The sequence below is a fragment of the Falco cherrug genome, chromosome 5 (genome assembly GCF_023634085.1).
Source record: "Falco cherrug isolate bFalChe1 chromosome 5, bFalChe1.pri, whole genome shotgun sequence".
Lineage (NCBI taxonomy): Eukaryota > Metazoa > Chordata > Aves > Falconiformes > Falconidae > Falco > Falco cherrug.
The window spans coordinates 7,057,997-7,084,069 of NC_073701.1; the positions used below are offsets into that span (position 1 = coordinate 7,057,997).

At 43.1% G+C, this 26,073-nt stretch overlaps 1 protein-coding gene and 1 long non-coding RNA gene across 2 annotated transcripts in view; one reads left to right on the plus strand and one right to left on the minus strand.

Moving 5' to 3' along the window:
* LOC129736154 (uncharacterized) overlaps nt 1-22,822 on the minus strand; it is a 132,858-nt gene extending 110,036 nt beyond the window's left edge. The window contains exon 1 of the long non-coding RNA XR_008732382.1: nt 22,733-22,822. This is a non-coding gene — a long non-coding RNA (uncharacterized LOC129736154). The remainder of the gene's footprint in view (nt 1-22,732) is intronic.
* CCDC80 (coiled-coil domain containing 80) lies at nt 1-25,159 on the plus strand. The gene is made up of 8 exons (XM_055711308.1): nt 1-734; nt 1,098-3,007; nt 6,882-7,038; nt 11,921-12,057; nt 12,691-12,839; nt 16,120-16,223; nt 17,823-17,903; nt 20,646-25,159. Exons 2-8 carry the CDS (start codon nt 1,109-1,111, stop codon nt 20,990-20,992), a joined length of 2,874 nt encoding a protein of 957 aa, XP_055567283.1. The 5' UTR covers nt 1-734; nt 1,098-1,108; the 3' UTR covers nt 20,993-25,159.
* The last annotated feature ends 914 nt before the right edge of the window (nt 25,160-26,073 follow it).

The window sequence follows — 26,073 nt, forward strand, 5'->3', positions numbered from 1 at the left end:
CCCAGAGCCTTCCTCCTCCTCCTCCCTCCCCTGTCCTGTTGAGTGGGGAGGAGGCGGGTTCTGCTGAGCTGTTAAATCCTGAGCGAAGTTTCCCCCATTTCCAGTGGCCACCGTTGTCTGAGGCTGGTTCGGAGCAGGGCTGGGGTTACCCTGACACTTCTGGGGCCGTGGCCAGCCACGAAAGGAAAGAAGAAAAGACGAATCTTCTACAATTTGCTTTTGTTGAAGTGTGGTGAAAGGGGAAAGGGAAACGTCCTTCTTTTTTTTTTTTTTTTTTCTCCCCCAGCATCACATTCCTGTGTTTTTCTTCAGCCTGGAAAATATATTAATGCTTTCGTCCCTGGAAACAAAGGAGCTAAACGGGACGGAGGAAGCAAGGAGTGAAAAGGAGGCTTGGGAAGTTTAAAAAAGAGAGACTTGGAGCAGCTGGGAGTTCCCTTTTCTTAAATGAAATCCGTGCCTGTGTGGGTAACCAGTACAGTAAAAAGCCAGACCTGCAGGTAAATGGAGAAGCAGAGATCCCAAAGGAAATTTCCGCTAACCTCATCACGCTTGTCAAGAAGGTGAAGAAAAAAGAAAGTTAAAAGTTACACGGGCAGACGGACAGGCTCTGGGACCTGTTGGGCTGCGTAAAGATAAATCACCGGGCAGCAGCAAAGCTGTATGGCATTGGTCTCCTTTTAAAGGAAAAAGACGTGAAACCTCATCTCTGGAAGGAGAACTTCCCTGAGAGTGTAAGTCTCAAGTCCAGTTCTTGGCTTTCTGTTCTGCATACTGGACCCTTTCCCTGTGCATGTTTGCATGTGTGTATGTGAGAGCGTGAGAGAGACAGAGAGAGAAGGATGCAGATCACTGTGTCCTTTTGGATAGACAGAGCCATGTTACAGATGGATGATCTCATTTTTGCATTAAATGATCCATTTTGTGCCTTTCCAAAAATAACTGTAAACCATACCAAGCCACCAGGGCAGGAATCAGGTGTAATCAGCACTTTTAAATCACAAACACTAGCCAGCCTGTGCTTTGCCTTTTATTATCGCTTGTGCAAGGTATTATTATACTGTTAACATCCTACTTTTCCTCCTCTTTCCCTCAAGCGGATTGCACAATGAACTGGAGGCCAGCTCTCAGCTTAGCCCTGCTGTGGGCAGCGTGGCTAGTGTGTGGCTCTGAGACGACAGGGAGGCTAGCAGGGAGAGGGAGCCACGGAGTTAGGAAAGTGCCCCCGGCTTACAGGACTCCAAGCAGCCTCCTGAGAAGGTCGGGAGCATCCCTGAGGAGTTCGAGCCCAAATCCCCAACACCCTGTCACCAAGAGGTATTCTTCAGCACCTCCAAAGACACCTGCCAATCTCCTGCAAGGGGAAGCGCGTTCCCAGGCCAGGGGCATGGGGACCAGAACGAGATGGGTACAGAGACTCACAGCTGCAGCCAAATACACCAAGTCCGAGATGATTAAGGATGAAGGGATATCCTCTGCCTCGCAGTCACGAGCGGTACGTTTCCCTTCAGGGTCAAGTTCCCCCAATGTCCTGGCCAGCTTTGCTGGGAAAAATCGGGTGTGGGTCATTTCTGCACCCCACGCCTCTGAGGGCTACTACCGGCTCATGATGAGCCTGCTGAAAAATGATGTTTACTGCGAACTGGCTGAGAGGCACATCCAGCAGATCGTGTTGTTCCATGAAGAAGGGGAGGAAGGGGGAAAAGTCAGAAGGATAACCAATGAAGGAAAAATCCTGGAGCAGCCATTAGATCCTGCTCTCATCCCTAAGCTCATGAGCTTTCTGAAACTGGAGAAGGGGAAATTTGGCATGGTGCTGTTGAAGAAAACTCTGCAGGTGGAGGAAAGGTACCCTTACCCAGTCAGGCTAGAAGCCATGTATGAAGTCATTGATCAGAGCCCCATCAGAAAAATTGAGAAGATGAGGCAGAAGGGCTTCATCCAGACTTGCAAAGCAGCTGGGGTGGAGGGACAAGTGGTTGAGGAAGGCAACAACGGGGGCAGCATCCAGCCTACCCCTGGTGGTGGTGGCCACGTCCAGGTGTCAGCAAGGAAAGATGAGCCAAGGAAGAACAATAATCAGCCAACGAGGACCAAAACAGTGAGAAAACCAATGACAACCACCGTGGCTACTCCCCTGCCTACAGTAAGGACCACTACCCTCCCTCCCACCACCACAACCACGCGTGCCACAACCCGCGCGGTGACCACAGCAAGCCGTTCTATGACGACAACTACACCCCTCCCCACCACGCAGAGGACCTGGACCACCAAGTCACATTCCACCACAGAGTACCACAGGCTGCCAGTAGCCCCCGATGCCACCACGCCACGAGTCACAGCCTCTGAGGACTTCTATTCTCCTGTGTGGAAGGCAAACCGCAGGGACCGGCAGCGCAGCCACTCAGAGAAACACCCGGCGGCCACACGGAAACCAAGCAAAGCTGCCCGCTATGACAGCTTCACAGAAGTCCCGACAGCTCCCTCAGTGCACTACACAAAGGCAAATGTGGGTAGATTTAAAGATAACCGAACAGACAGGAAGGACTATAACCATAGGGACCTGAATGTCACACCAGGGCAACACAAACCAACTAAGAATAAACCACCAAAAAAGAAGGCCCAAGAAAAGATACTGAGCAATGAATATGAAGATAAATACGACCCAAGCAAGCCTGCTAGCTCCCATTTAGAGGAAGAGTTTGCAGCAGTAAATATTCCCCCAAAGAAAGGAAAAGAATCAAAGAAGCATGAGCGAATGGATAAACCTGAGAAGAAGAAGAAGAAGGACAGACCTGAAAAGCTTCAGAAGAGTGAGAAGCAGTCCAAGAAGGACAAAGCTGAGAAAAAGGGCAAGCAGGACAAAGACCGTAGCAAGAAGAACAAGAAGGGGAGTAGGACTGAGAATGAGGATTTCCCCAAGCCCAACAAGAAGCCTTTCCTACAGCCTCCGAGGAAATTGGTGACTGACCTCCTGGAATATTTTGAAGGCAAAAGGCGGCTCATCGTAAGTAACTCATTCATCTGAATCTTATTACCTAAATGAAGTCATATCTCCCTCCTAGTAGGAATATGCGGAACAGAAAGTTTACGGTGGCTTTGTGTTATTCTTTTTTGGTGCTTCTGTTTAAGAGGTAAAAATTCTAGACCCAAACAATCACTTACAACAGGGAAGGTTTTGCAGCCTTGTGTTGGAAATCTTACATTCAGTATGCACATCAATCAGCCAGAAATTAGGCTACAACCTCTTCCCAGTCACTTCCACGAGCCACCATATAGCCGTCAGATTATTTTTTTTTTGCCAGGGGATATGTAGATGCCAGGATCTGTATAGTAATGATTGGCAAAATGAGGTTCCAATGTGGCTTACATCCATTCATCGCTTTGGGGTACTTGCCAATGTTACCACATGTCGATGCCCAGCACGTCCTGCCAGCTGGCACACCTGTTTTATATTGGTGCTGGTGTCCTCAAACTGGGAGCAAGCCAGGTGGCTTGGCAGTACGAGGGCATGTCCGACTGAGGATGTGCACAAAGGCGCATAAGACCAGATGCCCTGAGGTAGGGTTGTTACATTTGCTATCCTTTCTGATGGGAATTTGGCATTCAAATCTCCTAGGCATCTTCAGAGATCCTGTGCAAACTTTTATTTTGGTTTGTTTTTTTCTCCTGCTGTTTTTATTAAACTATTACACTATGGTAAGTTTTCAAGCCTGAGAAACTCAGCATGGTCTGGAGTTACTTGTCTCAGGGTTTAATAGCGTTGTATGTTTTTCCAACTACTTATCTAAAAAAACCACTTCACCTGGGACAGGAAACAGTTTTAGCTGTAGTACAAATGTTTTTTCTGGCAGATGGCACATACCCTGAAAGGTACACTTTGAAAAACAGTTCTTTAAAAATATAATTGTGGGAGCTGGTTTCTTGCAATTATTCCACTGCAAGCTGGCTTGTTTCACAGTTATTGTCCAACAGTCAGTGTCACAAACATAGCTTTGACTTTCATGCCCCATATTCCAAATCGGATAGCTAAGATGCCAAGCTAAGATTTTAATCATTAGAATTTAATTAATCACTCTGCTGACGATTCACAGACCTGAGCAGAAGGCACCTTTCTTCTCCCCCTCCCCATTCTTCCAGCTGTAGGGGCTTTGCAGAGCTAGCAGACTTGTGTTCGCCAACATGTTGAAGTGGAGAAAAGCCAGATATTTGAAAAATCTGAACTTGACTGAATTTTGCAAATAACACCTATTAGTTACTTGTTAACTAATACTTAGACAAATCAAAGGTCTGAGAGAGAAACTGTACAGAAATTTGGGATCTTTGAAATTCGGTCATACATCTCAACGTTGTGGCTTCCAAGCATATGTGTAGCATCAGGACAAATAAAAATAAAGCTACAAAAAGTGTCCAAAGCAAAGCTCACAGATGTCAGGCTGCTAATTCGTTACACCAACACAGTCGTGGCAACTTTAAGGATGGCCTGAAATTTGAACCTTCTGATACTAGGCCACTTCTCAGCTGGATCTCCAAGAAAAAAAAGAGTTACACAATCCCAGGTTTTCAGGCCAAAACTCACTGAAGGCAAATGATTATGCCATGCTGCGCTTTTCCAGTATCTAATACTATCATCAGCCTGCTTGCTCTGAAGTTTCTTGGAGAATAGATTTGATTTGCTCATCAGTAAAAGTGGTGGCTGAACTCTACTCTTTGCCCCGCATGGTACATGTGGAAAACAAAGAACTTCTCAAGCTTCTTTATATCCACACATGTGCCTATTTGCATCCCTTCCTATCAAACTGTTCAGTTCCCTTAGGGTCAGTCCTTCCAGCTAGACGAACTCGGTCATCCATGAGTCTTCAAACTCCCACCCTAGAGAATTAGCCCACGCTGCTGCAGAAGCGGCGCGACCCTAGTTACTCCACACAGCTTTGCTATTCTTCGTCCTTCAGCCGCTTTAATAGACTGGTTCCCAAGGACATGGTTCCAGTCCTCTCCCAAAAGTCTTTTGAGAGGGACATGGGGTTTCTAAGTCCTACATATCATTCAGGATTTCAGATTGCTGATTTCAGTGTGAATCATCCAGAATTCTGAAGGCTGTTCTGGGTTAAATTCAATTAATGAGAAATGGAGGAACTAACTCCAGAAACCAAAAAAAAATATGCATGGGCTTTCAGCCTCACCTCTGTATAGGGGGATTTTATTGCTGTCTCACTAATGGTGAGGAATCTTAGTTTAGTGAGTCTGAGTTTTTTGTTCATTTCTCCGTGGTGATGAAATGCTGATTGACAGTTCATATATAACCCACGTGCACATATATGCACGTGTACATACACACACGTGCATGCGAATACAGACAGATACAATGTCTATACTGCCTGGATTAAAACAGTCCTGGCACAGAGCTCTGAAGCTTGCTTTGCCTCTTAAATGTTCTATAAGGTTTGATGAAGTGGATCAAATTCAGACTCGACTGTGCGTTCCTGTTTATGGCCTCCGAAACTAGGAGGACAATACAAACCAATGGTCTGGTTTTGATCTCAGTCCTCAAATCCTTGTCATGATCCTTTTTTCATTTGAAGCATTTCTATGCAATTTAAAAGCAATGTGTTACATGTTACGGCCCAGAAATCAAATCCTCTTTGTGTCCGACTCTCATTCACCTGCATGTCCCACCACTGTAGTCATGCCAGGGGGCCTCTGCATAAATGAGAGTCAGATCTCACAAGCCCAGAAATGCCTCTTACATTTCAGTACATTGATGAACGGGATTTATAAGGGGTATATCATAAAAATTAGCCTCCGGGTCATACAAACATAAGGCGGCAGCTAGATGATCACACTTGTTCCAGAATAAAGCATAAGTTTGCAACTAAAGGATTCCGGTGATTGTTTATGACCTTAAGCCATAAAATTTGGATCCAGTTTACAAATCTTTTGTGTTTGGGGGATCGGTGGCAGCTGCTTGATTGCAGTTCAGTGCTGCCAGTTAGAATGATTACATCACTAGAGCTGCGGCATTCTTCTCCACCTTCTGCTGGGAACTGCTGCATGGGACCACTGCATGTGGTTACACACACACCTTGCCTGGAATATTTGCAAATGGAGGACCTAAGCTGTGTGCCTTAAACTTTTTAACAATTGTTAGGAGGCTTTGAAATAAGTACTCTGTAGAGGTTTTTATACTTTTGTTGATGTAATTGTTCCTCCTCCTGCTCTTCCCCCATAGCCGTGCCTTCCCAGCAAACAGAAGTCCCATAAGACATCAAAGGGGCTTAGAACAAAGAGAAGCTAAATCAGCAGCTTTCAGATGGGGTCACAGTGGCCTTAGCAATTCATAGCAATATGCCCATCAGTTACATAAGTATTCAGGTAGCCCCGGCTGTACTCACCCCATGACAGTTAAAAAGCCACCGGGAGCCCTGCCTGGACCATGGGATGAGGCCAGAGCTGCTGCTATGTTCCCAGTGCTTCCACCATGAGTGAGTAGGGGGATTCCTAGATTCATAGCACCGCTGGAGGCTGTGAGGGAGATCTGGTGGGACTGGCAGGGCAAGGGATAATAGGAAAGTACATGGTTTTCCGTAAAACCTAGTGCCATTTCTTCTACCAGCACTATGGAGAGGCAGCGGAGGAGCCGGTGCCACCAGCTGGCTGTGCTTCCAAAGGTTTTCCTGTGGCTGGTTGGATACCTTTGGGTCAGACCTGGGCCTAAAGGTACACTCCAAACACAGATTAATAGAATAAGGCTACAGAGCTGTCAACAGCTCTATGGAAAAGAAAGCCCAGTTCGCAGGCAGTGACTAGTTCTCCTTCAGTAAAATACTCATCTGCTTCATTCTTTACACTAAACAAGCTCTTTTGTCTCTGCCACCAACCAGCTGATCACAACCCCCAAGGCGGACAACACCATGTATGTACAGCAGCGAGACGAATATCTGGAGAGCTTCTGCAAGATGGCAACGAGGAAGATATCAGTCATTACAATTTTTGGCACCATGAACAACAGCAGCATGAAAATTGACCACTTCCAGCTAGGTTCTTTTTTTTTTTTTTTTTTTTTTAATAATCTTTTTCCATCTCATGGGCACAATACAAACAGCAAAGGGAGAAATCTCCCCAACTTGGGTCAAGATCTAAGCGAGATTATTTGTAGTGGTCCAGTTGCACTTTTGAACCCATTCCTCCTCCTTCCATGCTACTAACTTTTGTATTTACAGAAGTGTCTCTGTTATTTTCCATGTTTAGGTTTCCAGTGCTGTAACTTGAGCACCTTCAGCTTTCTTTGTGGGAATTCTTAAATCCAGCAAAACAGTGAAACAGTGAAAAGGCAGAAAAAATGCGATGAGGGCATGGGGCAGAAAAAGGAAATTAGGCTCAGCTCTACCAATATTTTGAATACCAACTTGGCTGTCTAACTAAATGGCTGCCCTAACACAGTGCCCCCCCCCCCCCCTTGGTTTTTGCAAGGCATCAGCCATGGATGGCTAGATATTGGCTAGCACAATTTAAACACTGTTTAAAGAAACCGGCTGTTGTCATGGAGGGGAGGAGACAGGGGGCTGGAAACTCTGAAGGGAACTGTATGAGATTATATTCAAAACTTGGCCCAAGTTAATCCTACTTTGAAGTTCAACACCATTATCTCCCCACTCTGCCATATAACATTTCCTCAAGCCTTCGCACTCCTCATAAGGTCATGGAAAAATCTTCATCTTTCAGGGGATTCAATGGCTAAACCCAGGACAGAGAGAAGCATGCTAGTTAGGCCCCTTGCTGTGAGTTCCTTTCCTTCCCAGGATCTACTTTCCTAAGCTTTAAGAGCTGATTTTGGTATGTTCACGTAGTGAATATTCTCCTCCACTAGTAAGGGGAGGTCCAGACCTATTTTTCCCTCCGTAATGGTAAACATATTAATTCAGAAGATTTCAACAATAGCCTCTAGCTACAGACAACCTTACAAATTTACACCAGCGTACCCGATATATTAAGAGGTTTACCATTTGAAGTCTTATCCCCTCTCAGTACTTGTAAAGCAAGATGCCCGTCAGTGCGACTGCTTATTGCTGACTCCTGTAAAGAGGTTTATCTTATTGAAGACAGAGATTTTGGAGGCACTATAAAGCAGATTACGCAGGACTTGCAAAGTAGCGCGTTCACCCATATTTAGTACCACCTTCTTTACATACAGCGTTCCCATGTAGACGGGTGACACTGGGCATCCATCTCTCTTAGGCAGCTTTGAAACAACTGGTATCACTGTTCAGGTCCTGGGGAAGCACCCAGCAAAGCCAGTGAGAAGCTTTCCTTTTGTCACGGTAGGGTTTGGACAAAGACTTCAGGTCCCAGTCCAGCAAAGCACTTTTGAATCACGTAAACAAACTCACTGCTGGCTGTGTCTACAGGTGAACAGCACAGCCAACGCTGTGCTGGACAAAGGCAAAGAAATAGTATAAAAGCTGCTAGTTTTGCTTGTAAGTCCACGGCATCTTTCCTCTGGAAGTTTATCTGGCTTTACCAGACCTTGAGAAGAGATGTGTGATGGAACAGAAAGCTGAGGATCCCACCACCTCCAGGGTATTTCAGGTCTGGCATACAACAGGCCAGAACATCACAGCTTTCTGTCTGGCTTCCAGTTGTGCTACGCTCAGAGGGACAGCACCTAGGGGGGACCAGGAGCCTCGTGTCCCCGAATGACAGTGAGTCACAAACCCTGCCAGACTGTCCATTTGTGCACCTCCCTGACAAATCTGGAGTGGTGCAGGATTTTCCACATCATGCCAAGGTTACTCAAGGTCACTTTTTGTGTACCTAGATCTATCTGCCTGTCAGTGGACAGTTTAGGACTATATTTAGCTCCGGTCTGGCTAATAAACAGGCATTGACTCTGACATAGACCATACTCTTTCAGCCTGTTCCAAACTTAATTTACACCCAAACTTTCCCCAAACCACACAAGTGTATGTAACAGCTGAATTCTCACAGCAGGAATTAACTTGTTGAAGAAAAGCAGGAGACTTTGAAGGGTGTTAGTTAAGCTTTACATTAAGTTCACCTTACATTTTTGCCAAAAACACCAAATCCTGAGCTTTTTTAAAAACTTTGAATAATACAGACATCCTTCTATTCTACCTCCCCTTCTCTCCAACCCTTCCTGCTCGCAGGGCCTCTTCACGGCTCATTCTCACTCAGCAGCAGAGGCAGCAAAAGCTCCTAAGAAACATTTTGTTCACATTATTTATGCTGTACCAAGAAGCCTTAGCACTCAGCATGATGAGGTCCCCTTGTAGTGCTGCATCCCGGGACTGAAATACAAATGACAACAACAGAAAAGTCCACAGAAAAGACTTTTCTCTTGAAATTTCACACATTTAGAAGTAGGGAGTGAAAGAGAGCTCATTAACACCGTTTGGTCAAGATCATACCGAAACCAAGAAGCATTTCCCAGTTTCCCAGTGAAACGACACAAAAGCCAAGTGTCACTGCAGAGGTCTTCTCTTCACCCTGAGTTAGCCATGGGGTCCGTTTTCCCCAGCTCATGGGAACAGGGCTTTAGTCAGCGGAACACCAGCCCCACGCCGCCTGCCTTACAATCACAGCCAACACCTAGGCTAGTAGGCCACTGGACTGCTACAAGAAGATGCTGAACTTCTTTGCAACCTGATTTGAATTATTTCTAAAGAGTAACTCACCTCCCCAGCCTGTCTAGCTGCTAAAGATGCATGGAGAAAAGCTTCCACACTCTTTCAGTGACCTTTTTAGAAAGAGCAAAGAGAGCGAGGACTTTGCAGGTAGCAGCAGACAGTCTCAGCTCCCATCGTTCTTCGTGCTGATCCCAGATGTCCTTTATGAGGTGGAGGTCAGGGATGAGTACTGAATTGGAAAGAGGTGATTAGATTAGCTTCTTTTTTTTTTTCTCCCTAGAAATCACTTCCAAGTTTGAAAGGCAGGTTGGCCTTTGTGGCTTTTTTTTTTTTTTTCCTCCCCTGAAACATTTTTCTGTATCATTCTTGTAATTTAACTTTCTTCTTTACATGTTTTGAAAGCAGGAGAGCCATGGGTCGGTTGGTCTGAGGTACCGCACCATACAGCTGTTTTCCATCACATTTCACAGTAGCATCTTTTGCATTATTCTACCTCCGTATAGGCCAATGAGATAGTCTTTCCTTTTGTAGGGTATTGTTTGCAGGCAGAAGTATGAATTTTTGGTCTGTGTTTTAATGGTCACGCTTGCCATTAGTGACATAGAAATCTCACTTATGAAGCACTGATACATGATTTACATATGTTTTATGAAGTGAATAACCAATTAGCCCCTCCAGCAACCCAACCAACGGAGAATTTATAACATTGCCTATAATTCTTTACAAGACTTTCAACTGTGGTACACATAACCATGTAAAATCATGTAAATTACCTCTATAGCTTGACTAAATTATAACATTTTCTGGTTGGTTGGTTGGTTGGTTGTTTTCTGTAAGAAGTGGATCCAGGGTTTGAAACGTAACGCTCAGCTTCTGATTCAGACATCTTCCCAAAGTTTTAACTCAGAAGTTTCATACAATCTATTATACAGATTGGATCTACTGCAAAATTTGAATCAGATCAGTCTGGTCCTTAAATAGTATGGATATTTAGAAAATTATTTAAAATGTCTTATAGCATAATGAATCAAATCTTTTCTGTTGCTGTGTGCTCAACTTGGATCAATTAAACTCATCTCTATTTGCTGAGGAATAACGGTGGAGCAGGGGACTGGAAAGCTGTACCTCTGGATTCTAGCTCTTGATCAGCTGCCGTGTCTGTTTGATTGCAGGCAGGTCACTTGGGCCGTGGCTGGGATTTCTAAGTGAGGATATAAATATTTATAGTGGTGTCATAGGGCATAAGCAAGTAACATTTGCAGAGAGCTCTTTGGTGCCCAGGTGACATTTCACTTTCTGTGTGATTCAGCCTGTCTTTAGCTTTCCAGGCTCGCATGCATACGGATGCCTGTTCCAGCATCGTTGCAGCTGTAGAGCGCAGTGCTGGATGCTACAGCTGAGGCTGAGCTGATGACATGGATGCTTTCAGGATTTGGCCCTAACACACCCTGGATCCAGGGGAAGTAAGGAACCTCAGCATCTCCACAGGCTTGGCTTGTACATGCTTCAAATCTCTGTCTTTAGAGGTCTTTTTCTCCTCAACTGTTTCTGAATGTTTTCTTAGGGTACAGCAGAGAGCAGGTACAAATCCTTCTCAAAATTAATTATTTTCCTGTCAGTGTGCTAGAATGGGAAAAGAGCATCAACAAGCAGATGGAAGAGAAGTGCCACAGCAGGCTACAGAGAGAGCTGAAGAGCTAGGACTGCAGTACTCATGACACAGTTCCTGGTTTCTTGTAGTCACTAAACCTCCCATGTAATTTTTTAAGACTGGCAATGTTAACGGTAGTGTCCTGGCCAACCTCAAGCTGTTCTAGCTATGCTGTACTGACCCAAATTCTCCATGCTGTTTTATTTGGATATGGTGCTTTCCAGCTCCTGTCCTAAATTGTTTAACAGTTTCTATTTTCTATTCCTGAAGTGGCTGCATTTCAGGAGCTGGTGAAATGATTAGTACATGCATGTACATGTATAAGCATATTGGAAAAATCTAACAGATCTTTCCAGGAAAGAGCAAGGCAACCAAGATTTTTCAAAAGCAAGTAGAAATGTTGAATACTAAAGGACGCGTGCCCTAGGATAGGCTGATTTTCAGAAAATACTGGGATTGAAAACTGGACAGTTAGAAGCCATAGTGCCATACTGATGCTTTTTAATATCTTGCCTATGCAGCAGGAAAAGGGCTTCTGGGAAATTAATTTCCCCCTTTCTTTCAAGGTGAAATTAAAGGCAGAGTGCTGTGTGATTCCATGACTATTCCTTTGTCTCACATTAAGATAACGAAAAGCCCATGAAAGTGATAGAGGATGAAGATCTTGTGGACCAGCAGCTCATCAGTGAGTTGAGGAAAGAGTACGGAATGACCTACAATGACTTCTTCATGGTGCTGACGGACACTGACATGAAAGTCAAGGTGAGGGTTTCGACTCTCTGAAAGAAAAGGCATTGGGAAAATATGAAAAAAGAGAAAAACTTTAGGAAATTACACTACAGGCTTGCATGTGAAGCACGTAAGAGACTGATGCAGGACTTGGTCATTGCTGGAGGACAAGAAAAGGATAGTAAGGGCAATTTTCAGGAATTAGGTAGCTACCTTAATTTTCTGCAGTTAGGAGATTTCAGGAATTGTGGTTTCTGCTGGAATGGTGAGCTGACACCATAGGAACAGGACTCCCCACTTGTTGGGGGTTTATTGTAGTGCCTGGCATTCTAAAACACACAGTTTGGCTGCTCAGTGGGATGGGAGCACATTGCTATGGACAATACTCAACCTGAATGGCCTTACAAAAGAATATAATGACAATTTGTTGCCTGCAATGGCCTGGCCTTGTCACATTAGGCAAATAATGAAAACATGCCACTTCCAAAAAGCAGTTTGACTGCAAAAACAGTTATATTTCCCACGCTTTCTAATCTGTTCTAGACCTTGTAACCTGTGTGAAAACAGGAATACTTGAATCTCTGTATAACCTACAGTGCTGTGATACATGCAGGAAGACTGCTAGCACGTGCAACCTTTTATCCATCTGTTCTTTTTTCTTAACAGCAATACTATGAAGTACCCATAGCAATGAAGTCTGTGTTTGATTTGATTGACACCTTCCAGTCACGAATTAAAGACATGGAAAGGCAGAAAAAAGAGGGCATTGTCTGCAAAGAAGATAAGAAGCAATCCCTTGAGAGCTTCTTATCCAGGTATTACCTTCTGTTCCTCTCTGCTGCTAGTTCTAATAATTATTCTTACTGGAAAAATACCCATCCTACTATTTCTGTGATTTTTTTATTTACAGTGTTAAGCAAATACAGAGATGTAGCCCTAGCTGAATGCACCCTTGTACAGAGCACTGGAAGTCAGGACGCATGTTGTGTTTCCTGACTGCACATTCTTTGGACACTGACTTTCTGTACCTCAGTTCCCCCCCCCCATGACCATGGAGATAATAATGCTAATTTGCATTAGAAGAACAAATAAGGATTAATTCACAGATGTTAGCTCAGTGTTTTGAATGCACGAAGCACAGTGTTTATGTGTTTCAATCATCAACCATCACAATCTCATTAATCCCATTCTAATCCCTTCCACATAGATCGAATCAGTAATTAATTCTCTGTAACTTCCTTCTTATCCTGCTTGAGATAACAGTTGATCTTTGCCAGTATTAGTCATGCATATTATTAAAGGTCTTGCAGATGTCTCTTGCAAAATGTTTGGGAGACCTTCCGCAGAAACACAGGTCTGTTTATACAGTCTCTATATGCCACATTACTGCTTTACCTGCAAGACCTAAATTCCAGGCAATAAACATGTCTGGATTGTGGGAATTCAGATCCAAAGAAGAGCTGTGCAGCTAGAGCCCTCTCTGTCACAGGATAATCTACATGAAATTAAGGCTACCCCATTACTCTAGGCTTTACCTGTTACTACCGCATCCTCCTCACCTACTGCCAGAATCCATGGGAACACATTGTTAATGCCTGATGGCTATAAAAATAATGGAGGTGGCATGATGGATTATGACTTGAGGAGGAAAGGAGCAACAGGTGAATGAATAGGTTGTTGATTCATAAACATTTTAAAATTCGATGGCCACTTCAACAGAAAGAGAACCTTTAACAAGATCCACCCCACCCACCCCAGCACCTCCTGTTTAGGTCTCACTGATTCATCCTCAAGACCACCAAGAACAACCACAGTTTGGAAACTGCTGACCAACACAAGAAAGAGCTTGTATGCTGGGAAATGACAGGCCCCAGATCCTTCTTTGCTTAAGAACAGCCCTAGTAACAAACATACTTTAGAAAAACAGGCAGGAAAAATGCAGAATGTTGCATCTATAAACAGAACTGCCACTGCACAGAACGCATTTGCTGTCTGTGAAAGAAGCATCAGGCTTTAAATGTTGGGTGGGCTACACTAGCCACATTAACAGAGCAGATTCCCAGCAAAATTCATTCCAGCTTTGTCCAAGATTACCTTCCCAGCTGAACAAGAGTCCTGGCATCATCTTCCTGGTGTTTTGCTCATTGGGGAGGTCAATAATAATAAGGCAAATATTGTTCTTAACAAGCATGGCTGAATGAAAGAGGACCATGAGAGCCAGAGCTGGCTTGGGTGATGCTTAAAAGCCGTATGTATCGGGAGTATCCTTGAGTTTTGGGGCGGGGGGGGCGGGGGGTGGGGTGGGGAGTCTCCCTGTAACACTAAGACACTGGCTGTGCTGCTCCCTGGGCTCACAAACAAAAATGGGATGCAAAATAGGTAGAAGAGGAAGAAAGGATGCACACAGGGGGAAGGGTCTGGCAGGTTTGCCAGGACAGAAGTATTGGCCTGTGGCTTCTGGTGTCAGAAATAAGGCATAAATCTGTACATTAGTGATGGTGAACGAACAGCTGTGAAAGAGTGAATTAATTTCTCAGTAAGACATAGCCCCAGACAAGGACACCAAGTACAGGGATTGCCTGGGGCAGGGGGATAAACAGCTTGAGTGGCTTTCAACCCTTTTCAGCTCTGTGCATCTCTAAAGGAGATGCTAAAAAAAAAAAAAACAACCCAGAAAGCAATTAAAAGTAGCTTAAAGCAGCTCACAGATAAGATTCCATCCTGATTTATGCCCTAGACAAAGTATGATCCAATTCACCCAAATGACATTTTCAGTCACTGTTTACAGGTAGCCAGGGGCTTTTGCTGTGCAAAATATCACAAAGATTATTTTTTCCCCATTTTGCAGTATAACACCACAAGATTTCCCTCTTTTTCTTCACATCATGTATGTGATGCTTAACGCTTCGCATTCCTATTCACATAACTGTATATACATGCCCAGGACTCTTTGCTGTTTCTCCTGGCCCAGATTAAAATTAGAGTCCTCCAAATCCTTGCTTTTCAAGGATTCACTTTTTGAATGATAAAAACCCACACAGTATCAGTCAGTCAACAAGACAAAGACATCAGCATCCCCTGCTCTTCCAGCAACTTCTTCTATGACTTTGAGCAAGTCCCGCCATATTTTCTGCTTCCCTCACGTGGAACAGAACTGACCCATTGCATTAGCCTTTATTTTGAGATCTTCACATGGTGCTGCAGAAAGGAAGGCTATTATTATAACGGAGTAACATCTGCATCCATTTAAAAGATCATTTCCTGCTATAAAAATATCCCTGCAGCTTTGCAAATTCCTATAAATCTGATTTATTTAGGTTTAGTGAAGAAGTATCTATTCAAAAAAAGAGGTTGTTTGGAGAGTATTAAACCCCTCTATAGTCAGAGTTTTTAAAAGTTTATGGCATTGCCTTTCCTTGAAAGAACAATGGAAGGTGCTCCTTGTGCAAAAGTCTGGTTAGATGGGGCATCCCATATTAAAGAAATATCCACGGTTTATCTTATTGCCCCACGCGTGCCTTAAATAGGCACAGGCTCACACAGCCACGTACTTAACAAACAAGCTCAGATTTAAAACCGTGTTAAAGGTATTTCGAGCAAGTGTGGTACAGAAGAAAAAGAGGTCAGTGAGTATTTACACAGAAATATGAGTTATGTCTGAAATGAAGATACACCCTAATTCTCAGACAGCCCTTGGACTGCAAAATAACTGTGTAGTTCCAACAGCGGTGAATGACGTAAAAGCTAAATGTCTAGTGAGGAATTCTACAGGAATCTTTCTTCTCTTGAACATACACTTCTCAGTGTTGCTGTAACTACTGAAGGAGGCTTTCAGCAAAGATCACAAGCTTTGCAGTGTTGGTTAGGTGAAGCAGCAAAACTGCAGACGTTTCTTTGAGCATTTTGGAGTCGTAAAATTCAAAACAAGCTTTATCCTCTCCCAGTGATGGATAGAACTGGGAAGATCTCCCATCAAGCTGTTACTTAGAGGTTGTGAGAGGTATGACATATCTCAGCCTACAGAAAACAAAAGCGCTGAGACGGCTCGAGTTATGTGTCACGACCATGCCCTGTCGCACTCTCTTCTCTTTTCAGGTTCCGATGGAGAAGGCGGCTGGTGGTGATATCTGCTCCCAGTGATGAGGACTGGGCTTATTCCCAGCAGCTTGCTGCTCTCAGTGGACAAGCCTGCAATTTTGGTGAGCCAAAAGAAATTATACTCTTGCTCCTCAAACCCACATCCTTCCTGGTGATGCGATAGATTCCTTTGCTCAAGTCTGAACCCAGACAGTCTGAGAAGTCTGACAACTGAAAAGTTTGCTGTAGCTACTCCAAACCCAAATGGAAAAGATTGTGCTAAGCAGGTAGTACAGCACACCCTGACAGCTAAGACAGCTAAACAATGTGTTCCCTGCAATCATTTCTGTAAGGCAGAGAAGCCTCTAAAGCTTCTCTTCGGGCTTGTACTTCAGGATATAAATCGGGGTTTTTTTTCTTACTGCACAAATTAATGACACCAGTACAGTGCTTTGGGAAGGGCAGGTCCTCTAAGACCCAGCTCAGAAATGGGCCAGGTATCAAGGAGATGCATGGGGCATTGGTATTTTTTTCTTTTCCTTCTTGCTTCATTGCCAATACCTGTAAAAATATTAATGGAAGCTGCTTTAATCCAATAAGGGCCCTCCCATCCCCCTCACTAGGTACTTAAGATCCAGCTACATAGTCAGTGGAGAGAGATGGGCTCGTCCAGGAGGCAATTAAGAGCAAGATCCAGAAACACTTTGCTCTTTCCATTACAAAGCCCAGAGAGACTTACTCCTTAACTTAGCTTCTGAGCAATGCAAATACCATACAGGGACTAGACTCCTGCAACAGAATGAAACAGGTCCCATTCGAAAGCTGCTATTTCAATACATTTCAGTTATGCCTGAAGGGAGATTTGCACAGTATCACTGTTTATTCATAATCACTTGACTTTCATTCCAAGCATCAGCGTCATCTCCTTTGGTAACTACCAAAGTAAGCTGACACGGACCACTGTAAATTGCTTTCTGAAGAACTGAATGTAACCAAAACAGTTCATTGTCTCCACCCTTGGTTAGGGACAGCTTGAAGGAGATCCAGTGAGTTCCTAAAGCATCTGTCCTCAATGAGTGTTTTAACTAAGTGATATGTTTCCAGGCATCTTACCCCCAAGTTGTAAAAAGAGTTACATCAAAGATTTTGTAGATAACATGAACTCATGTTACACAAACAGTTTTGACAGCCCCTAAGGTTTGACAGCCTCCAAAGCAGAGGCAACAGTTCAAGCCCCTGCCCAGAACGAATGAAAGAAGCAAACACCTGTCACAAGCTATTCCCCACAGTCATTTGGAGTTTAACTGTGATAGGTTATATGACCTCTAAATACTTCTTTGCTCTGTGTATGACAAGTAAAAACTTTACTGGTGAACAAAGCAGTGCAGAAACATTCTGCATTTGGGGAATGGCCTCTGCAATTTACTGCTGTGTCTGACGCTTGTATCCCTGTGCTACAGAACCACACCAAGTGCTGTCATCCCTGGGACACTAGCAACAGCTTTTATGCAACTGATGCCACGTTTACTTGACACACTAGCTTATCCCCATGTTTGGGACAGGTGATGTAAGCCTCCACAGAAACCAGTGACTCTTCCTCCTAGAGGGCTGGCTGAGACTGGGCCCTAATTTAGCATGCATAGACCTGGCTGATTAAAATCTGCCCAAGAACAAGCAGAAAGGTCTGGTCTGACTCAAACTCTCCTTCATTTCCTCCACAGGTCTGCGACATATAACTATCCTCAAATTGCTAGGACTTGGAGAAGATATTGGAGGCGTCTTAGAGTTGTATCCAATTAATGGTGAGTGACTGTTCCCAGTTTCTTCAGTACTTCGCATGAAGGGCATTACATAGTGCTGTTTCTTTGCTGTAATTTCTTTAGAGGGCTGAGTATAACTGTGTTTTTCTCTTTGGTTCTGTTTCTTTTAAGAAACAGGATGCAAAAAGCTTTCTTGATGTTCCTATGCTAAATATTATATAGCTTCTTCCGGACAGAAAAGCCCGAATATCATCTGGAAGTCATCTCGTGTCTTTATCTCCCACAGTCCCAGGTACACTCCTCTGCCTGCCATGCTGTCAAGGACAAAGGGATGTCTGAGCCTTTTACACGCTCAGGAGTCTGCATCTGCAGGGCTAACGGAACACAGACTCAGCAGGTTCTCTTATATGGGTCCCTGATTCATGTTCATGGAATGGTTTGAGCTGGAAAGGACCTTTTGAAGTTCATCAAGTCCAGCTCCCCTTCCATGGGCCAGAGACATCTTTCACTTGATCAGGCTGCTCAGTGCAGCCTGGACTTGAACACTTCCAGGGATGGGGCATCCACAACTTCTCTGCATGACCTGTTCCTGTGTCGCATCACCCTCATCCTAAAAAAACTCATCCTTATATCTAATCTAAATTCACCCTCTTTCAATTTAAAATCATTACCCCTTGGCCTGTCTCTATGGGCCCTGGTAAAAAGGCTTTCTCCATCTTTCTTATAAGCCCCCTTTAAGTATTCCACTTGCATCCCAGCAGGCTACTTTCAGGTAGCTACTCTTGTGAGATCTCCCTGTCAGGGTACATTTCAAATGCTACAAGTTCCTCGGCTACCTAATCCCAACAACCGCCTCCATCAGTGGAGGCACAAAGGCAGGAAGGAGCTTATCTGTCCCATCGCCACTCTGACTGCTCTGTACGTGAAAGTATCCTATCCTTCTACCGCAGATAAACATTAAGTCCATGCCTAAGGAAGAATAACAACAGAGGAAACAGGTATCGTACTTCTTCCATCAAAACTCTTACAGCCTCTGCTTACTTTTCACTGAAGGACTTCACGACCTTGGCTACAGTTCCTATTTGTTACGATCAACAGACCTCTTTTCAATTAATGTGAATTCAATATGGGAGATCAGACAAGTAAACTTCTAGCATGTGTCCTCCTGTGAGAACCTCTACAGATCCGCAAGGTACCTTTGATTTGTCCCAAACATGGCCCCTATAGCTTTGTTTGATTCCACTTATCTCTTGTGTGGGGAAAAAGGTAAAGTCTTAATCCCTATCCATCCCTGCAGTGACAGTCACAATCCTGCAGACCTCCCCCCAACCCATTTATTTTACAGACTGCAGCCTCTGCTCACTTGGTCATTTCTCACAGAGTTTATTCCAAACCTGTGACCAACCTTGTTGCCTTTCTGACTCTTTCCCCCAGTGCTGCCATATTCTTTTGAGATGAGAGAACCAGACTTCCATGCAGTGGTCAAGATGCACACAAACAATAGGTTTCCATAGTGGCGTAATAATACTCTGCTTTGGGTTTTATTATTTTCCTCATGGTTTATAACATCTGTTTTGGCTTTTGACCATTAGTGAGCACTGAACTAGCCTTTCATGAAACTCTCTTTCATAGCCCTAAGATCTTACTGCCAAGTGATAACGGTCAGACTCCATCTTTCTTATGTGGAGTTAGCAAAATTTTCACCATGTGCATCATTTTACTTCAATCTGAAGATAATTTCTTCCATCATTTTATTAACCAGTCACACAGTCTTACAAGGGCTTTCTGCAATGCTTCACAATCATCCCCTGCCCTTACTAGTCTGAGTATCCCCACACTCTCAGAACACTTCCTCATCTCCCTGCTCATTCCTTATGTCCGTCATTTACAAATACACTGAACAGCACCAGTCGCAGCACTACCAATCACAAACTTCACTGGCGACCTCCCTCCACTCAAGGAACCCATCATTCACTCCCACCTTTCAACCAAGCTATCAAAGGTCCTTTTGAAGCCTTCTGGAAATCCGCGCAGCTTGTACCAGCCAAACCACCCTTGGCCACCTGCTTGCTGACCTCCTTCAGAGAACCTCAACAAGTTTGCAAGGCAGGACGCCACTTTGTAAGAGTCCAGCTGCCAAGCCGACTGTGCATATGCATGTGTGTATACCTGTGTGTGCGTGTATAGGTGTCCACTGATCCTAGCTGCCTTACAGTTTCCACTCATTTACCCAGCACTGACTTCTCATTTATAAGCCTGCAGTTCACCAGATGTGTGCTAGAACATGTATTTTTATAGTAGACATACTACCTACCACATCCCATGTCTCACATGACAGTTCAAGAGTGAGGCTCTGTACTGCCATAAATGACCCAGCAAATTCATCCTGCAGTTCTTCACACTATCACACTTCAATTCTTGTGATTTCTTTCACTGTGACTGTTTCTCACATATGCCTTCTGCATTACGTGAACCAGTGAGCCAAGCTGCATACAAGCCAAAGAAGTGCATGTGTGTTGGGTGACAAAAAGGTGTGCCACCCTAGTAGCTTCAGCCTAAGACACGTTTACCAAACCTAATCAAACTGTTGAAAATACATCTTTAGTTCACAGTGGAGCAGTTTCATTTCGGAACCAGGAAATCCTGAACTTGTAAATGGCAAGAATCTTAATGTTGCCAACTGTTGGGTTGTATCCTATGTCACGTTGCTAACTCGCTTACCTACAAACCATGATCATTGCCTAAACAAAATACCAATGCTGTTTTCATGTGATCACTTTCTAGGAAGCTCTACTGTAGACCGAGAAGATATCCCAGCTAATTTGGTGAAAGACATTCGAAATTATTTCCAAATTAGCCCAGAATATTTCTCCATGCTTCTAGTTGGGAAAGACGGAAACGTCAAATCCTGGTATCCTTCTCCAATGTGGTCTATGGCGATCGTGTATGATCTGATTGATTCCATGCAGCTTCGGCGACAGGAAATGACAATTCAACAATCCCTCGGCATGCAGTGCCCAGATGATGAGTATGGTGGGTATGGTTACCATAGCTATCACCAGGGATACCAGGAAGGTTACCAAGATGACTACCGTCACCACGGAAGTTACCACCATGGATATCCATACTGAAAAGAGCAACTTAGCCTCCAGCTGCCTCGTGTCTGTCTTCTAATAGCTATCCAAGCAATAGGTGGCCGCTTGCAGAAAGTCTTCCCAGGCCACCTAGGTATCCATGCCTTGTTCTTCCACTGTTCAATCAAAGGACTTCGCTCATTTACCTTCTCAAAAACACAGAAGCCTTTACAGTGAAGCAATTCAAACCAGTAGTATTGAAGCTTTAAACAATAAAGACTCCTTTATATTTTTAAACCTTTATAAACAAAGGGCATCAGCAGGTGCTGTTTGTATTAAAACCAAACAAAAAAACCCACAGCCCCAAGTCCATGGACACTACTGTAGGGCAGGACATGAACTGTCCAACAAATATTGCAATGCTCTTTTTACTATTGTTTTCTAAGGAGGAAAAAATAAGTATATTTATTGGAAAGTGAGATTGCATTGTGCTCATGAAGAGAAGCAAAGAATCACACTTCAGGACTTTCCCAGAAAAGGAAAATTAAAGAAGCGTGGGGCAGGCTCTTTAATAATTATAACAATAATAATAAAATCCTTTTGAAGTACCTTGTCTAAAAAGATAGCATCCCTTCTACAGTGCATTAACATTGTAATTAGCTGACTTCATTAATGAAAATACGAATTTATGGCTATGGCAAGATTTGCTCCTATACAATACGACGTAAAGTTCTTAACTACAAAGCTGCTGCATAGCCATTTATTCTCTTAATGGGGTCCATGTTCTCTTACATCCTGCCCACCTAACAGTTAAAGCCAAGTTAATGAGAGCTAAGTGGAAACACCAATCATAGTTAGCACTGTCTGAAACACAGAAAACTGAAAAGCGTTATTTTCATCAGAAAAAAAACGAGGAAAAAAATCTCATTCGCATATATTTTAAATGAGTTGTAACTAGCTCTCTATAATAATGTCTTTAATTAAACTATTGCTCTAAATTTCAAATTTCCTTCTACCTCTTCTTCTCATACCCTCCCCATGAAAAAAATAATCTAGACTAAATGTCTGTAAAATTGTTTGGGAATAATTTGATCTGCTACTAAACCAGCTCTATTTCTGCCACACTTTCTGAAATGGTTTTCTTCTCCCTTCTCATCGGTGTCTTTGGGCTTTGGATCTGTTGCACCACCCTACTCCTCTGAAACCAGCGCCAGGAACTGCATGCACAGCCATGCTTTCAACACCATTTGGATTAGATTTCTGAACACTAAAGACCCAGCAGAAAGATTCAGGAATATCCGGAAGGGAAGGTATCGTGCAAGTATTCTTAGTGGCACAGTGGCCACTTCTAATGATGAAGGCATGCCTGACCAGTCACATTTCTTTTTATAATCCATGACAGGGGTGCACATGTATAGATACATGTGACAGGGCACTCTTACTAGGTTTTGCCGTCACAGCAGTAGCACAGGAATAGAGAGAAGCTACAGACCACCAGAGCACATCCCACAGTTTGAGTCTTAGCATTTTCCTGATTTTCTTTTGGGTTTTTTTTTTTTTGCCCAGATGAAAACAGAACCGGGCAAAACAAGTTCACTCAAAACCAGATGCTTTCGTCAGAAAGCTAGTCACAAAAGTCAGACCTTGCTTACCCTTCTGAGTGTCAGAAAGGCAGACCAACGTGGAGAGGTCGCAGGGTCAGTTCTTCCTTAGCTTTCCAACCCTGGTCAGCCCCTGGAGCAGGCTGCCCTCCATATCACAAGGTCTAGTCAGCACAGGGTACAGCTCCTGACTTACCTGTCTCAGGTGACTGGAGCTAAGTGAAGGCAGGCAGGCATTTGACAGAACCATTCTGAAAGGACCTGCTGTCTGCAGAGAGCTTCCAAGCTCTCATTAACTACAGCACTTCCACAGCTGAAAGCAGCAGAGAAATTTAAAAAATGAATAGGAGCTCTGAAAAAAGATCACAGAACTGAAAGGTTTCTAGAAGGAAATGGGAGGTCCCGTAGCTCAGTTTTAGAAAACAAGTGCTTATTGCATCAGTAGTAAGGTCAGCTGCCTAACTTTCTTTGCCTAAAGCAAAAGCAAAGTGTACCAGACGTCCAACAGCCACCTCCTGTACACAAAAAGAGAAACACCTCTGGGATGTTCTCTTTCAGGTACTCATTTTAACTTTTCTGTAATCTTGTTTTCATGTAATGTCTTTAAATGAAAGCCCTTTTTAAATCACATTACGAACCCTGGGAACTAAATGTCCTGTGCTGAGCAGGAGGAGACAGCTTACAAAAGAGAGTGCAACACCCGACCCACATTGCTTCCCCCCACGGAATTCAAAGTTAAGTTGTGCAAGTACCAAACCCAGCCTAGGCATTCAGTGGAAGTTGCACTAAGAAGACAACTCCAGAGAAGTTGTCAACTTATAAGAGAGGTTGGGATGGGCTCTTAACCTAAACTACACATTCAAATGTTCACAGAATTTTAGGAAGACTCCGTTATTCTGCCTTGTGGTGCTGATTCCTGCCTTCATTACAAACTGGCTCAAAATTACCAGAAACTGATTTACAGCAGTGATTTAAAATCCTGATTTTGCAACCTACCTCTCCTTATTAAAAACTAAAAGTAAAGCCTGAAGGAACATCAAGCCAAAAAATCCTTTCAAAACCAACATATAGTCATCTTAAAGACTATAAGCATTTGGGAGCTACAATACTCCAAAGACTTCATTTTACAAAACACAAATCAAATCTAAAGCACTAGATCTATCCCTGCAGCATCACTCTGAGGATAAACTTACTGAGATTATTGTCTTATTTCTACAGCCCTTAATGGGAAGATTCCACATGACAAAGAAAAAAAATATTCTTATATTTATGTGATTTGATTCAGCTTCAAGAAGGCTGTTTTCATCCCACAGCCTGTCCCTCAAGCACCATGGCTCAGTTGCTACATTCACAATGTAGCTGAAATTACAAAAAAAAAAAAAAAAAAAAAAAAGCGCGCTTTAATTGGCATGTTATAAACAAGGGAACACCTCTCTCTGACTGGGAGGTTTTGTGAACTATTTCCTGAAACCTGGAGGGAGGAACATAACATCCCCAGCAGCAATTAAGTTCAAACGTTTGTGAATCTGGGCTCTAAACTACAGCTTAGGAAAGGTCTCTGCCCAATGCATTCATTAAAGACTATGTGCCAAATGAATGCCGCTCTCCACAAATCTCCCCATAAATTTCCCTATTGTCATCTGAGAGGAAAAATAGTAAGCCTTCCAACATGGAGTAGGTCAAAAAACATACAGTGGAAATACTTAATCAAGTGGGATTCACATGATCTATTTGAAATGTGTAGCTCTATAGAATAGCTCCCCCTTGCTAACCAGGGCTGCTCTCCAGCCAACTATCGTTTACAGTCACTTCCTTTAACAAATTTCTTATACACACCAAATTTGACTATCGCCACAGACAGTACAGCTACACAGAATTGCATGTTTATACTTTCAGGTTACTTTATACACTATTTTTATTGCCACATCAATGCAAATCCTTCCGTACTTTTAGACAGCAGTTAACATGCTTGTTGCTGCAAAGGGGGATATACAGTTCTCTTCCATTATTAAAAGAAACCTGCCTGGCCAATTCAACAGAATCTCTGAGACCTCCAACCTGACGACAACAGAAAGATTTCTACATGTTAGACAGGACCAACTCCACAGTGCAAGTTAACATTGGATCAAAAATTATATACCTGATATCTTTGTGAAATCTAAGACTTTGACAAATACGTCAAGCATGATGGCATCGGTGAAATTTATAGAAGGAAAAACCATTAAGCAGGACAAGAGTTGAAAGCAAGAACTAAGTGCACTTTATAGAACTGCAGAGCAGTCATTTCCATATTTCATTTGTCTTAATGCAGATATTGCAGCCAGGAAGGGAAACATATGGGTTTTAAGACAATAATCTTTAGTTTGCTGCTCTGTGGTTAGAGGTATGAGGCTGATTTCTATGTTTTGACTTCACACAAGGCAAAGTTCTCTGGAAAATTTCATGTAAAAAGCTACTGCTCATGTAAATGCAAAGCAATCTAAAGCTAACAATACTTTCCCTCTTCTTGGAAATACCTGCTAAAGTTGGTAGCTGTGATTGAAAAAGGCAATGAACTCAGGCAGGTATCTATTGCAAAGCTGTATGTAATGGAAAAGAAATGAAAATGTCTTACTGCAACTAAGTCTTTAACAGTTTGGGCTCTTTTTTTTTTTTTTTTTTTTTTTTTTGTGTTGAAGTTTCATTTCCCAAAATGGGACACCATAAACAAATGAAAACCATGTTTCTGGAATTTACATTGAAATATGCTTTCTTATTCATTCTGTATAGATGCAAACTAGGATTCCTTTTGTTGAAATATGGCCTACTATACAAGCACAGTGAGTTTAGCTGTAAAACATATTCCAACAGTAATTTCACGTTGTACAGTTATTCTTAATATATGCTAGAAAAAGTTAATACTCCTGGAAAACGGAAGAAATGAGATACTTTAGATTCATAGTTTATAACTTGACAGTCATTGACTGCATATGGAAACAGGCTGCTCCTCTTGATGGATCAATGACAGGAGGTATGTTAATTAATATAGCAATGAGTCATCAATACAGTATGCATAAGTAAGCTGTTATACACAGTGCCTGGAAGCAGGATGGCAGAGGGGAACAAAGGCAGGACTGTCTTCAGTCCACAAAGAAATGCATCACTAACCAATTACTATACACTGTGGTATGAGGCTTTGACACTGAGCTCATTGCTTATCTTCTTAAGAATTCTCTTCACAGTATCTCTCAACTATAAAAGATGCATTTTTGAAGGGAGGAAATTATAAACCAAAATATTTTCCACTGTTCTGAGAGAAGAGGCTTTAGGCACATACCAAGAATCTCTTATCTGCATCCCCTTTCCCTTCCCCCTTTTAAAATTCTCTGAATTATTTGGAACCTATTTTTCATCTCACTCAAAATGCAATCCAGCAGACGCCTCAGCAGTGATTCTGAGATCACTATGCCTGGCACTCTGCAGAACAATTTCTCTACAAAACGAATGCAAGACCTTACCAGTCTGACAGGGTGGAGCAACACCTGTAAACTCAGTCCT